The sequence below is a fragment of the Madurella fahalii genome (assembly GCF_045866475.1).
Source record: "Madurella fahalii IFM 68171 DNA, scaffold_4, whole genome shotgun sequence".
Lineage (NCBI taxonomy): Eukaryota > Fungi > Ascomycota > Sordariomycetes > Sordariales > Madurella > Madurella fahalii.
The window spans coordinates 2,868,679-2,884,012 of record NW_027263974.1 but is presented as its reverse complement, the minus strand read 5'-3'; the positions used below and the strand labels follow the sequence as shown (position 1 = coordinate 2,884,012).

The 15,334-nt window shown below is 55.2% G+C and overlaps 2 protein-coding genes across 2 annotated transcripts; one reads left to right on the top strand and one right to left on the bottom strand.

The window, feature by feature from the left end:
- Positions 1–3,747: 3,747 nt before the first annotated feature.
- On the bottom strand, positions 3,748–6,375 carry MFIFM68171_07823 (uncharacterized protein; the record flags this gene model as incomplete). Its single annotated transcript, XM_071063243.1, has 3 exons — positions 3,748–5,962; positions 6,094–6,246; positions 6,362–6,375. The coding sequence occupies 3 exons, from the start codon at positions 6,373–6,375 to the stop codon at positions 3,748–3,750; spliced, it is 2,382 nt and encodes a 793-aa protein (XP_070919344.1).
- A 7,023-nt stretch (positions 6,376–13,398) lies between these two features.
- Positions 13,399–15,172, top strand: MFIFM68171_07822 (uncharacterized protein; the record flags this gene model as incomplete). Its single annotated transcript, XM_071063242.1, has 4 exons — positions 13,399–13,523; positions 13,731–13,977; positions 14,057–14,752; positions 14,813–15,172. The coding sequence occupies 4 exons, from the start codon at positions 13,399–13,401 to the stop codon at positions 15,170–15,172; spliced, it is 1,428 nt and encodes a 475-aa protein (XP_070919343.1).
- Between the last annotated feature and the right edge of the window lie 162 nt (positions 15,173–15,334).

The following is a 15,334-nucleotide window of genomic DNA, read 5'->3' as shown; positions in this document are numbered from 1 at the left end:
CTTGAAAAATATCTCGTGGAAATTCTCTTCCATGAATGCCGTGATCCCGCTCCCGCCGGAACTGTGTAAAGCCGCTCGTCAATCGGCTATGCTTCTGCTGTTGGCAGGAGTCGACCGCGAAATGGCGCAATGTGCTATTGCAATCGGACTACGCAGACTCCTCCCACTTTCTTGCGTTCCGTCTTGAATTATCTGCTCATGGCCATGTTCTCCATTTTTGGCCTGCATGTTTCTTTCCTTCCCCTTCTTTCAATTTGCCTATCTTGTACACTCGAATCTCCCGTCAATAAGTGTTTCGGAAAGCGGTTTGTGTTCGTCGTGGGTTTTACCCCTGACATGGTTGAGCACCCCTGAACACGTCTCGCACAAGGGATGGAGCGATCATACCTGGCCCTGCCACATCCAATTTGTTTTCGCGATACCGGGCGAGACTGGGAAATGGTAAGGCAGATGTAGCACCCATTCCGGGCTTTCCCATAGACCCTTGAGATGCTATTTTCAAAATGCCATCCATCCGATCTTCCTTCTGCCCACCACTTCACGCCGATCGAACCCTCTGCTGATCCCTCGTGCGTCCGTACCCGCCCGAACGAGTGCCGGGCTGCTCCCTCCCCACCCTCCCGCTGGTACCCTACTTCCTTCCTTTCCAAAACAGCAAGTCCCCTCGCCGATCTTCGTTGGAAGAGTGCGTTAGGCCGGCGGTGTACCGGTACATGTGCTCCGTCGAGCCAAATCGGTGCTTCTGCAGACATCCCTGCTGTTTATCGTGAGGCAGCGCCTCCCCTCATCTAATGTTGAGTCTCCCTGGTCCTGTGACCGAGGGTCCATGTGATGCTATTGGACTGAACGCCCCGGCAAACTTTAATACTGCTACAGGGAGCGTAGAAAGGAGAGAGGCAGTCGTAATGTTTTGTGGCTTGTGGTTTGTGGCAAGTGGCAAAGGGGCTAGGGGCGTTTTGTGCCACAACAGGTCTTTGGAAAAGTCCATCCATAGGGGTACCTTGAGTGGGTTTATTTGGCTGATTATTTCGTCAAATGTTGATATTTGTGTGTTCTAATGTGGTGCGCGGCGCTCGCGTAAATCTTCCAAGAGCCTTCGCGAAGCTCGGATTGCTGTAATCCGGAACTCGGCCTTGTCGAGCTCGCCACATGTCCGTTTACATCAACAAAGCTGAAGCGAGATGTGGTGACTTGATGAAACCCGCCGCCTTTCACATCCTCCCTCATGACTATCTCCCATTCCAGACGCGTGACATATTTGCCCCCCACCAAGGACGGGCTCGCCGCGTCTTGGGACCTAGTGATCGACATCTGCATGCCCCGATCTGGAAGACTTCCGTAGAGATATGAGGGGGCGTGGCTGTAGAACGGAAGATAACGTGAGACATTGGATTCCGTGGCAGCGGGAAACCCTCGTTAGTGCGTTGTCACACTCGGTCACTCACGGCTGCCGGCGTTGGTGCTCCCACCGGCAGGGGTCGTCTGCCGGGCCGCCACGATGCTGCTCTCTTTCACGACGACCTGAGAGAGCATGGGATTGTCGTCGTGAAACTGGCGAGGCGGTGTCTGTAGGGCAGGCCATGAGCGTCGGTGGGGGAGAGCTCTGTGGCCAGACCGAGTACACAGTAGTACGGCCAGGGGAATGGAGGAAAGGCGATGGTGTAGCTGCGGCCCGCCTGCGGTGGGAGTGGTAGCGCAGGTGCTCTGCGTGCATCCTGCACGGGCTCGCCCTCTGGAACGTTTGTTGGACCTGGTTGGCGGTTCTCGGCCTCACGCTCCTTTTGCAGAGCCCCGCGTGCGCATTCAAGGGTCCCATCAACGTTGCCCGAAGGGATCGCCGGACCATGCGCGCTCCGACATAACGTCTGGATAACACCAGGCCAGGTACGGCCGTCGCGCCGCAGTATCGAGCGGCAAATGTCGTCCTTGCATGACCTGTTGCTTCGGACGGACGCGCCACGGTTTCTTGCGCAACAAGTACCGCAAAGCGTCATCTCAGGTCGCATCCAAGCTCCAAGACGACCAATGGAGAGGCAACGTTGTCCCAAACTCCGGACCTGACCATGGTGTCGGCGAGCGATGGCGAATCCCCCACGCAACGCATGGCACCACTGGGGGTCTGTCTTGGGACGTATTTGCGGGAGAATTCGGCAAGTTTGTATTGTATCGTGGAGGAAGGACTTGCGGCCGTGTAGCCCTCCCGCTCTAAGCAATCCCAGGGGTTGTCTACCGCGCTCGGCAAGGGGTACATCATCCGGTTTGCTTGTCCGAGAACTTGACTGTGACTGCCGGATTCCACACTAGGCCACGTGCACCCCCATACATAAGCCTCTATGCACATACTAGAAAGTGCGCATTGTGCGTCGATCAGCGCGAGACCGCTCAGTCGCTTTTGCGTGGTCGGACTGGAACGAAATGTCAGCTGTCGGGCAACACTGAGGGTTGTTTTGGGACATTTTAGCCTACTCCTTACTACTCGTGATCGGATGGATTGAAGAGAAGAAAGGGAAATGTAAGGACGGACGAGTTCCTATACGGGGAACTCTCCACCCGTCGCTCTTCCAGCGGCTGGAGATGAGGAGAATCATGTAATCGCTCTGTTAAGACAGCTTTCTTCCATTTGTATGATCCATCCCGTTTCACCTTCTTTTATTCGTGCTTAGAAATTTACACGCCATCGTGCACCATCTAATCACATGCATCACCAACAAGCTTGGACAGGACCGTCCGGTGCTTGAGCCACGCGTCGGGAACAGCACGGTCCGGTGTTCAAGCTTAGCAGAAACGCCTTGCACCTAAGCGCCTGGCTCAAACAAAAACGGACATGGGTCCCACGGAGCAGAAGGTCCGGTTCGACGTGACTGGCATATGGCCGACATCCACTGAAACAACCGTGGAGGCTACGCGAGATGACGCCCTCCTGCACAGCCACGCTACCATCTCGACGGACAACCGCGAGCCTTCTGTCCGGGATGGTCAGCATGGAACCCGCTCTGTGATGACTCGTTGTTTGGCGAGGCTACCGTTTGAAGGGGCCCGGACCTAGGACGTGCACACCCACGATATTGCAAGACGGATCATTGTAGGCATTGCATGAACGGGGTATGAAGCAAGCTCATCAGGCAAACGAATAATCCGAAAAACAAAAACATCCATTTGCTTGTCTTCCCGCGTCATACCGGACTTAACTCATCGCATCTAATCCATACACAATCGACTATGCCCATTTCCTATCCGATAAATCCTACCTCCTAATGAATACCGTTGAAGATCATGGAATGATAAAAGTGGTATTGTCAAAATAAGGGTCCAAAGAAGAGAAGATGTCCAAAATATGCGCAACAAAGATAAACTCTCCCTCCTACAAGAAATAGATACCTAGACCGAGTAGAGTCCCACCAAGAGTACAGATCGATTGGAAGCCATCCATCTAATATAAGGCCGCACGAATCGAAGAAAACCGAAGAAAAGGATCACAAAACTCTGCCCCTCGAGGGACTTGGTATCTCAGAAGCGAAGCGAAGCCATCGTTCTCAACGCCAAAAAGCGCACAAAGCCTCTCCAGCAACATGATTTGTGCGGTTTGGGATGCGCGAAGCCCTCAGAAATGGTGAAAAAGGAGAAAAAAAAAAAAAAAAAAAAAAGCCAAACAAACCATCCGTCCCTATCCCCATCTGCCCCTTTTCTAGGTCGCATCCAATATTCATTCATCAATCCATTCAAACAATAGAAGACCTCGCCCCCTGCTCAATACCTCAACCGCAACTCATACGTGCTCAACGAGTTACTAGTTGGTGACGGCATATCCGACTCCCCGGGCGCATCGACTGCCATCTCCCACTCCCGCTTCAACCCTCCGGGCCCCGGACTCCCGACTTCGAAAATCTCAAGCGTCATATCCAGCCCCTCAGGCAACTCCCGGATCACATCATCATCCATCTCTACTTCCAAGCCACGGGAATGAAGCACGTGCACCGTCCGGGCGACCCTTCCCGGGTCGAATCCCCACTTGGCCCCAAGCCGCTTAACAAATTCCCTTAGGTTCCTCTGCATGAGATATATGGCCCGGTGAAGCTCGACCTGGTCAGATGATGCTGTCCGCCGCGCGACGTAGAAGCAAGCAACGGGTTTTGGCGACCGTTCCGGGGGCGGCCGATACGTCGAATCGACGCCCAGCGCCTCGATCCAGCCGGTGAGATTCCCCGCCTCGTCGACCTGTCTGACCTTGGTAGGCTGGTCGGCTCCCTGCCGGGATGTGGGGTCCTGGTAGTCTTGCCATTGGGGCTTCGACCCGCCCATTGAAACCTGAGAGTGGAGCGAAAGGGAGCTAGGCGACGGGGAGACGAGAGATGATCCCGCGATCGAGCTTCGTTCGCTGCGCCAGGCATTGCTCTCGCGGGATTCCACCTTGGTCAGGTCGAGCGACTCTCCAGGGAGGGAGACGGGATGTAGGTCCGGATCGTCCAGCTCGTCGCCGCGCAGGTAGAGCACGCTCACAGGCCTGGTGCTAGTAAACATGTCTTGTAGAGTCTGGAGTTTGTAATGGAGGTCTTCCTCAAGGGGAACTCGCGGGCCTCCACCGGCCGAACTGGCAGACGACATTGACCAGGTGCGCTTGTGCTTCTGGATTTTCCCCGGTCGTTGCCCATTTTGCCCCTTCAGCTGCGACCCGCCCGCTCGCTTCCTCTTACCAAAGTCTTTCATTCCGCTCTCCGCTTGAGCAATTTGCTGCTTCAGCTTGTCAATTGTCTTGCGGACGTGGGCGACGTCATTGGAAAGCTTTCGCTCGGCGCCGTGGTCTCGGAACAGCTTGACCTTGCAGTAGCAGATTTCGGCCGCGCTGTTCAAGTCCGCAGGCGGCGATGAATCTGCCGGCAGCGGGTGCGTTTTCGCACAAAGCCGGACAGGGATGCCCTTAACGCCCTTGGAATGGCTGAAATCGGTGGAAAGGAAGTTGAAGCGGACTGCGATGTTGCACTCGACGGCGCCGTTAACACCCGGCGTCCATATTACTGAGAAACCGTCGAACGACGAAGTCTCCAACTCGACGCGCGTTCTCTTGTCATCTCCTTCTGCCGGCTGCCCTGCTTCGACATACTCGACCGCCTGCAGCTTCCCTCCTCGCTGGTGGGCTTCGTTGGTGCCACGGCCTTCCTTCCACAGGCTCCAGCACACTCCTGGCTTTTGTCGCTGCTGCTCATCCTCGAACGACACGCGTACGAACGTCCGGAAACGCGTTCCCGGGGTAATGGGAATCGTGGGAGCGGTATCGACGATAGAAAGCGAGTAGGCCTGGCCCTTGTTGAGGTATGTTACGGGAATCTCATCGGCGTGCTTGATCATGGCAGTCGGCGCGTTGAGCGCGGTATGAAAGCGGAACTTTTCTGCCGATGCGGGGAGGGTCACAGACATTGGCATCCCGAACTGTCTTGCCTGAAAAGCCACCATGGGGGACTGGGCCTGGAAGTTGCCGTCGATGGAGCCCATCCGTTCGTCTGCCTGGTCGGAATCCATTGGTGACCCGTCCTGGTCCATTGTCTCGTAGCCCGTATCTTGGTGCATAAACGACGACGGGGCAAACGACGGCTGGGCTGGCGGGGGCTGAATAAATGGGTTGAATTGCTGGTGAAACTGCTGTGGAGGAAAGCCGTGATGAAAGCCAGTCATGTCCATCGTTGCCGCTCCAGAGTGCAGGGCGCCTTCTGAGGTCGGCATCGACAGCGGCGTCCCGAGACCCATGCCAAGACCTAGCGTGGGCGTGTGAAGGTCACCGGCCTGGGGATGGTACAGTGTGTTTGTTCCCCCAGGGGTAGGGGTATAGTAACCCGGCGGCTGGTTCGCGAAGTTGGCAAACGAAAACGAGCCTGGGTCTAATAACGACGGTGTAAACCGCCAGGGGTCATTCGACGCCCGAGGTGTGGGATCTTGGTCCCGGAAGGCTTCATGACCAATATTTTGCGGCCTGTGCTCGATAAATATATGTTAGTTTAGCGGCCACCACGACTCTATTCACCAAACCATTCGTCTCCACTAATAGCCGAAGGGTGCCGGACGCAGGAAGTATTGCGGCAGGAGAGAAAGAGAGATACGCACCTTTCCTGTCCGGAGACTGGGATGTCAGCATGGCCGGTGGTGACAGTTCTCGTCGGGGCTGTCGCCGAGGCAGATGTGCTGGCTGTGGCCACTTCAGGGAACTGTTGTCTGAAATTGGCCAACAGGTCGTCCCCGGGCTTCTGCGAACTTGTTCTGCACGGGCACTCAATAGTCAGCAGGCGCTCGCCCTCGACTCCGGGAGCAGGTAGCGACGAATTCCAGCTCGCCCTGGTACTTTTGACAGGAATCAACCACACACAAGACTCACCGTTGGCGGAACATGAGTGCGACACGGACGTGTTGTCCCGAAGTTGTCGCGAAAGCTTTAGATCAGGATCTATCGGCGGGCTCGTGGATGGGGCCGGCAGCGGGGGAAGCACACTCGACTTATATTTCGTCCGAGGCGCGCACAGCTCTCATCAGAAGCACCCAACGCGACGGTCTGTGGTTGTGGGTTTTAACGCCGTTGTAGGTGCGTCAGAAAGCGAATGCGCGTTTAAAACGATGAAACGAGGGTCGGCAGAAGGTCAAAAGAGAGAATGATAGCAAAGGCGCCAGCGGGTTTGCTGCTAGGAGTACGGGGGGATTAAGTCTCGCCGCTGCATGGGAGAAGATGCGGTCGGGCTTGTATATACCGTAACAACGCGCAGCCGCTAATGCACTCCCCACTGTCAATTAAACACAAGCACAGATCTGTGTGCGGAGGGTGGAGAAGAAACATCGGAGGAGAAGCTGAGCGAGAGTGGAGAGATGGGAAGAGAGTACATACTTTGGTTGCGATCGAAGTGCAACGGGACCCTGTGAACTCGGTGTGGAGGGACCGCTGTGGACTGTGGACGGCCCAGGGCGGAGAATTGTGACTCGCTTCTTCGCTGACGGGATGGGGTGTATGGAAAGATTGTTTGGATGTCGAGGTACCTGTGGACCTTCCCTTAATAAGGGACGTACAGGACAGTACCGGGAACAAGGGGGGAGGAGAGGGAGGGGGGACCACAACGGGCCGAGAGGCGGTTCTGGTTGCGGGAAATCTTTGCTTTGCTGCACTAGGTCAGCGGTACGAAGAACTGCCAGCGGCGGACATGGTTAAGCTACGAAGCAAGGTTACGTACAGTACACACAGTCAAGTTGCCACCGCAAGGTCTGCTGTGTTTGAACGGAAGCAAAGAGATGAAGACGTGGGAGGGAAGAAGGGGAGGAGGACGGGAAGAGGTGTCACTGTACGCTGGGTCGGTCTGGCTGGAGAGTGCATGCCTTGCATACCTGACTCCCAGATGCCTTCCCAACCCAGAGGTTGGGATCGAAATGGGATGCTTTGCAATTCAGCAGCGGCATGAGAATTGCGGGGTTCTCTCCGCGGCAAGTGCTCCTTAGACCCGGTATGTGCATGTCCAATCACCTCGCAACCCGGCCCAATGCATGGCGTATTGGATCTCGCCATTGAGCCTTAACCATCAAGGATTAGCAAATGTGCTGTGTTTTAAAGCCCATCTCGCTAATTGGGTGGAAATGAGGAGATGTACAGAAGTCCGTGCCCCACATAGAACGAATCAGCGAGGTAAGCGCAACGCGGCACCATCGAGCGAGCGGTTTCCAGTTCGTTCTAGACTCGCACTTAACAGACATATAGGCTTATGGGTCGGACCTCATATCTTTGCAACACGGAGCTTAACGCATATAAAACTATAGCGAGGTAAGACGTGGACAGTGATATTGTGCAGTCTGGACAGAGAGCCACTGCCCAGGTAGCCATCCCCTGGCGGGCTGTCGTTTAGCAGTTACTTTTTCCGGCGGTGTCCGACGTGTTGATGAATCACATTGTTCAGTGTCCCGTGGCGCCTTCATAAGACTCTCTGTTAAGATATGCAATCAAGGAGATGCACTTCGGATAAAGTATCGGTACTTTTATCCAGGCACGGCGCCGAGAAACGTGAGGTGGCTGTGTTCCGCCGTTTCGCCTCAAAGACGTGTATCGCTATGAGGAAGCCCGTCCCGGCGCACGCTATCCCGTGAAGAAACTTCACCGCCCAATCACCACTGCTATGGCAAAAAGAAGTCTGGACAGCAGGGGTGTAGGTTCTGACTGGAAGCCCTGTGGCCGGTTGTGGCTGGACCGATTTCGCCACGAGCCGCCGACCGTTACCTTCCAGAGTTCGATGCAGCCGCAACAAAAAGAGTCCACTACAACCCACACGGCGGGTTTGGTCTATCATCAGCATGTGTTGCACGAAAATGGCAAGGAGATCCCTGCAGGACATGCCTGCACGCTGCCCATTCATACCGCTCAGCGTCAGCTGGCTGCAACCCCGATAACAGAATGTGATAAATTGCGAGCTCGACTCGGAAGCTCGGCGAGTCTTGTACACTAGTTGTGACGACAGCTCCCCGCACTACAGAGCACCTCTCTCAGCGCACTTTTTGGCTTGAAGCACGACTGAGAGGCTGACCAGCCTATGGGTTCTTCCGGGACGTCAACGGCTTCCTGTTCCCAACCGAGGATAGCGCTGCAGGGATCTGCATCCACACGAAAGCGCTATCCGAACAGCCGTAGTTATGACGTCATTACAGGGACTTGCCCTTGGGGTTTGCTTCGCGCTATCGAGAAGCCTTGCTGTCTTCAGAATCCGAAATGGTTCTGCTGGGTAGCGCAAAATGTTGGCATGCTCGAAATTCTCCATCTCCTTGGCGTTGCCGATAAGCCGATATCTGAGGTTCCGATGAACTGTTCCCCAGCGACATTTGGGCCCAAGCCCGATGGCAGAAATGCTCGGCACGGCATACCCCTGAGCCCCCCATTACCCATTTACCTCTTACCCATTATCCGTGACCGCCCCGTCGTCGGGATGGAGCTTACCTACGCCGATCTCGCCTGCTTTCGGGCTCCCAAAGCCCCAGTATTTCTGGAAGCATCCTGAAGCTGGATCTGCCAGCGGTTGATGAAAACGTAAATACTCTGCCTCTTTGTATACGCCGTGTCACCAGCCCTTTATATGGCAGCTGGGTTTGCCTGCAGATGCTAATACCCTCCGCGCGTAAGGCTGATGGTTAGCCGTACTCAACGCGGTTTGGAGCTGATTGCATAATGGGCAGAGAGCCGATTTTTGGCTAGGCGAATGGCCTGCAGGAGTTGCCCAGTTGGCAGAGGATTCCCGTGCGGCAGACGCTCCAGAAGGCTCAGGAACTGCCGACATTGGGTCGGCACCTCCATATTATTCACTAAGCAGAAAGCGCCGCTGACGTTCGAGGCTTTTTCTCCCCTCGACAGCACCGCAACTTCAGCCCTGACCCTCTTTCACCAGGCGCGAACAACAGCCCAAAATTTGCGATGGGGGACGTTTCAGTGAAATAGTAGAAGACGTGGCCGTGTGCAAATGCGCCACAGTCTGGTACAGATTTGGGTTTGATCTTCAATTTTTAACGGTGTCCCTCAACGATCTCGGGCGGCCTCGACAAACAACCGCTTATTACTACCACAGAGGGAAATAATCAGCATGCCTCCTTTGCGCCAGACCCTTAATCTTTCTACCTCGCAGGATGCGTGGCTCTTCCCAGGTGCGCCTCCACATCCTGCACTCTTCACGATCCTTCGTTACAGTTACTCAGTCGATAATACTCCCGCGTGCACGATAATTACTACAAGCCCCGGAAAGGCGTATTTCCAAATTTCACTAGTGCAATGACGGTTTGGGCGCCATTCCCAGCCTTCTCCGGTCCAGATGACGTCATTGTTTCAAGCGTAATACTCCTTGTCAATTTCCCGCCGCCGGTCGCGCCGCCACGCGCCTGCCGTTGACCACGAGACACGGAATGAAGGACGGTTTCCGGGGAGCGCTCATGCTTGGGTTTGCGCAGTAAAAGGTACTGCTACGTGGCATACCCCATCAAGCCGTCGCATGCATGAGCGAACCAATTGTACAGCTTTCAGTTTTTGAAACGGATGCATGAGCCGTCTTCAATTCAGCAAGAGCAGCTTTGTGCGCCCCCAATGAGACGCACATTTCACCCGCTTCACCGCTCCCCCGCAAAGCTATCGCCCCGCCGAATAAGAAAGCTTCAAAAACGCCAACCATCATCTGATGCCTCCCACGGCCAAAGGGGCGGTGCCTGCCGTGGAAAGGTCGTCTGCGATTCGTCGGTCAAGGGGTGCCTGGCTGCAGCGGCTACGTCATTCTCGACCGACGCGACCAGAGATGGAATTGTTGACAAATTCCCATCTCAGCAACACCCACGCGGAGCAACAGCGTGCGGCTGCGGCTTTTTGCCTGTGTTGTGCTGGGGGTCTGTGCATAGACAGGGTATGAATAGCATTAGCGAGCCGCTAAGCGGCTGTCTCAGTGCAGATAACCCCATCGCGGATAAGCACACAATGCCCCCGCTCCCATGCCCCCAAGAAGCAAAAAAGCCCCCTACTTATGACGTCATTGTGATCTTGTCAAAATTACGTGCAGTGCAAGGCACGGACCCCGACCAGCAATACAACCCCCTGCGCTCTTTGCACGCCCCATCTCCACTCTAACACCACTACACTATTCCCAAAAGCCACCATCTCCGCCAGCATTTCCATGTCTCGCCGCGGGAGGGGGTGCGATGAGGAAATTGGATCTTTTTTGTGTACAGTTGGGTTGGGGCGATACATACAGGGCCAAAAATGACGAATAGGAAAACACAAGATGATCGCTTCCCTCCCAGATCAGAACTGCCGGATAGGGTTCCGATTCCCTCTTTCGGCACTACCACCGAGGCGGATCCGCTCGCCGTTGGGCCGGGCGCGGGCGACATCCTGACCCAGCCGGCGCAATCGGACTGGCTGGAGAATTCCGCAGTTACAGTAAGTGTCCAATACAATGCCAGCCGCTTCTCTTCCCCCTGCGGTTACTGGTTTGCCCCCGACTGCAAGTTTTCTTTTGTCCTCTTGTCCTACCTCAGAAGACCGTCAGTTTGCGGCTGCTGTTGTGTGTGTGATGCCTGCCCCTGTGCTATATCGCAGAGGGTCTTTATGCTCGGTGTAGTTAATGAAGCCGTCTAGGCCCCTGTCATAATTGGATTGCAAAAGGGTAGCACTCATATGGAACTCCTTCCCCCCCCCCCATCGATCCCCCCGGTCGAGATTATTGCTGGCATCGGTCGGCAAGCAGGCGGGCAGGCAGGGCAGCGTTACATTCCGAGCGCAGATTTTGGAAGCTCGCCTCCCTACATACCATCGGTGTCATGACTTACATAAGGTAAGGCAAGGTCTGGAGGTTCCATCGTGCCGTAACTGCTTGCTGTTCGGGTGGATGTAGCCAATTTCGGGGAAGCAGTTCGGGGGAGACCACGGCTGGTTCGAGACGGGTCAAAACTACCTTGACAAAAATGGTAAGGCAAAGTGGAAGAGAGCTTTTCAGCTCTCCCAGGATCAAGGTGTGTACACTATTGTCCGACTCACCAAAGTATGATCTTGGTGGTTTTGTGGAAGTAACATTCGTCTCCTACTCTGGAAGAATATGCAGTTCCTCACGCCGTTGCATCTCAGCTTGCCGATCACGTCACCCAAGCTTGCGCGTCATGTCCAGATCTATTGCCTATTCCAGCCTTCCCTTAGTTACGTTCTCCATTCAGCATTGTATGGCTCCGCGAAAAGAAGGCTTTCTTGCCACGAAGACATCGTTTTATTTTTGGGGGATCAGCAACGGGGATACTGTAGCTTTCTTTCGAAATATATTCCCCGAGACCGGGCCCCTGCGTCCCTGCGTGTCGCATGGCACCGGATCACTGGCGATCGGCGGAGCGGTCGCAAAAGGGGTCCTTCTTGGGTGGTCCCCTCTTTGCTGAATGAAAGTGTCGTGCTCGCCGATCGCCGCCCCCGGGACGGTAGAACTCGTATTCGGCGCTCCGGCCGCCCCCTTCTCGGTTCTACCTCGCTATCCATCCGGCCGGCTGAGGGGCTTGAATAAAGGTGTCGCTGCCGACCCGGGTAGGGAGTGGATGTAACTATGCCGTGTTTAGGCGGGTGTGGAGGTGATATGTTCGGCTGAGGTGGTAGTAGATTCAGCCTCGTAAGCGAAGGTAGTCCTCATGTGTGCTGCTGATACGATAAACGCCGTTCAGATATCAGCTCAAAAGCTGACGTAGTCGAGATGCTGACGTGGTCCGGTTGCATCCGTGGCCAGGACTACCACAGATTTCACACATCCGTTAAGCTAAATTGTGTTGGTGTTTACACATCTACTCGAAGCAAGAAGGCTGTCGGCTAGTCCCTCGGTGCTCACTCGCCCGAGAATCCTAGACTCATAATACCGACCTAAGAAATAGGGTAAGCGAACCGACCCGCGCACATTGGAATTGAATGAAAGCGCTCTAAGCCCCCATGACTGCAACGGAGCATTCGAAGGACAAAATGAAATATGAATACCCCAAGACACACCCTGTCCGGGCAGTCCGGGTCCCTGCAGAGGGGTCAATGGGCGTACAGATGGGCACAAGCCGCGAGACAGTCTCAGCTACAGGGCACCTCGGGTTTTGCATTCCCTTCAATCAGTATGACAGTTGACCAGCGATCCGATGTATGTTTTGGTCAGTCACCTCTTCACTGTTGGTGGTTTTGCACAGCGGTGGATTTGGCACTAAGACCCCGTGGCACCGGGTTCCCGGGTCATTGGCCAGAACCAGATCGGAAGATGTCGTGAGATCTGTTGACCTAGGGCAGGGGCACCGGTATTGAAGATTCCGTATCATTTGGACGCCGATGAATTGGTCGAATGCCCTAAACGGTGCTCGTGGGCGAATGATTGGCTTCTGATTCGTTGAAATTCTGTTGCTGCTGACCATCCTGCCTCTTCTCCCTCTAGAAGGCAACGTAGACGCCGGGCAGACGTCGGGGTCTTCTCTCATTTTTTTCACTCGTTCCTCTTTCTTGCCGTCGCTCTATCTCCCTTTTCAATCACATCCTCTTTTCTCTCCTCCAGCAAGGCGCACCAGTCCCTTTGCATCGAGCGTGTCACAGAGCTGGGGGTTACAGAGCTCCTGCTTGGTGGGGCGTTTCGAAGCCCCTCTATCACCCCTTATCAGTCGTCAGCTGCGTCTTATCAGTGCAGTGCAGTGGCGCCTCGGCCCATCTCCAAGACGCTAACGCCGGCGACACATTAGCTGTGGACTCTCCCCCAACCTAAGAACCTTGATTCTAAACCTTGTCTCGTCTCCATCTGCCTCAGCAAAGGCACTCTGATTCGAACAACACTGACTTCTGCACGACGTTCCAGCAATATCCGCCGACGTGCCGTCCTTTGTCTCGCAGCGCGCTGCGTGGAGGAAAAGTTGGTGGCGCGAACCATGTGGGCATTCTCTTCATCTTCGACGGCCCCAGCGGAGACGCCAACCTCGGCGGAAGCTGCACCCGTTGAGGAACATCAGAACGAAGGATCAAAACTAAAGACGTTGATTTCCGTCTTGAGAAAGTGAGCGCAGAAACCCGCCCGCGAACTGTGTTGCCTGTCGTTGTGGATCTGCTCTGCTCCCTGTGGAAGGGCGGTGATGGCCCGAGGAGCGAGGGATGCCGGTGGCTACCCGCTCCGTTTGTGCACGCCAACCCTTTATTTTCTCTCACGTTGTATCACGGTAGACCCTGTGCGTTCTCGCGCTAACAAGGACGATCTTTTTTTCAGGTTTATTGGAGTCACTGATCTCGCTTCAGTACGCTTCTCGCTCCCCTCGCAACTCCTTGAGCCGACCCCCAACCTCGAATACTGGAACTACCTCGACTCCCCAAATGCCTTTGTCGCTATCGGAACCGCAGACGACCCCATCGACCGCATGCTGGAAGTGCTGCGTTTTTGGTTTACAAAGGACCTGAAATATGCCAAAGGGAAGCCCTGCAAACCCTACAACTCGTGCTTGGGCGAGTTCTTTCGGGTAGGTTGGCCGACACCACGCCATGGCCCAGGATATCTGGGGGCATATGGAAACTTACTGATGGCATTACCATGGCCAGTGCAACTGGGAGACCGAAGATGATGCTCCGAGGATCGATACCAGGGCGCTCAGGGAAAGAGGTAGCCTGCCTGGTAGCAGCGCGTCTAGTGTCACGTCTGTGAAGCCATCGGAACCTACCGGGATAGGTTCTAGCGACCCTCGCACCGCATCCAGCGTGTCTGTACCGCAGTCGATCGCCAACCCGACCAAGCCTGTCCGCGTATCATACCTGACGGAGCAAACATCACATCACCCACCCGTCAGCGCTTTCTACGTCAGCTGTCCAGAAAAGGGCCTACATGCCAAGGGCTTCGACCAGATCACAGCGAAGTTCACCGGAACGTCGATCAAAGTGATGCCGGGAGAGCACAACCTGGGCATTTTCATTACCGTGGAGCGGCGCAATCATGAGACGTATCAGTTGAAGCACCCTGCTGCGCACCTCGGCGGCCTCCTCAGGGGCGCCCTGAGCGTCACCGTTGGCGATGTAGCTTACATCACCTGCCCGGAGACTAAGCTCAAGGCTATCCTGAATTACTACGACGATGGTTGGCTTGGGCGGACGACGAACAAGATGGAAGGCATCATCTTCCGCTATGACCCGGATAACGATGACAAGCAGCGGATCAGCGACGTTCCCGATGAAGACATTGTCGTGCGGCTTGGGGGGGCGTGGAAGGAGAAGATCGTGTTCACGCTGGGTCCGATGTCCCTGGTGAGCAGACGACGCTTGACGCTAAGAGAGGGAAGGAGAAAACGCTAACACAAACTGCAGAACTCGCACCCTCCGGAAGAACAAATCACCATCATTGACATTGCACCGCTCTCAGTGGCGCCCAAGGTGCTGCCACCCCCCGAGAAGCAGCTTCCAAACGAGTCCCTGCAGCTCTGGCGAGAAGTTACCAAGGCCATCCTGGCAAAACAGTACTCGCGCGCCACAACAGTGAAGCAAGAGCTCGAGGAGGCGCAGAGAGAGAAGGCGCGCGAGCGTGAGAGAAAGGGTGAGACGTGGAAGCCGGTCTTCTTCGAGCAGGCTACAGACAAAGCCGGTAAGCCCTCGCTGACGGCGAAGGGCTGGGAAGTGCTCAAGCGGGCGCAGAACGGTGACTGGAACATGGAGGGCATCCTGGAGTGATAAGAGGGTGTCCAGCATGCCAGTTTCCTAACTGGAATTAAAGGGGAAGTGTGCTCTGCCGGATGGTCTTTGTTCCTCACGGTAGGGCTTATCCGGTGGCGGCTCCATTTTGGCTTGGTTGTAGAGCGGGGTTCGCGGCATCTCCTCGATTGATTTTCCTCA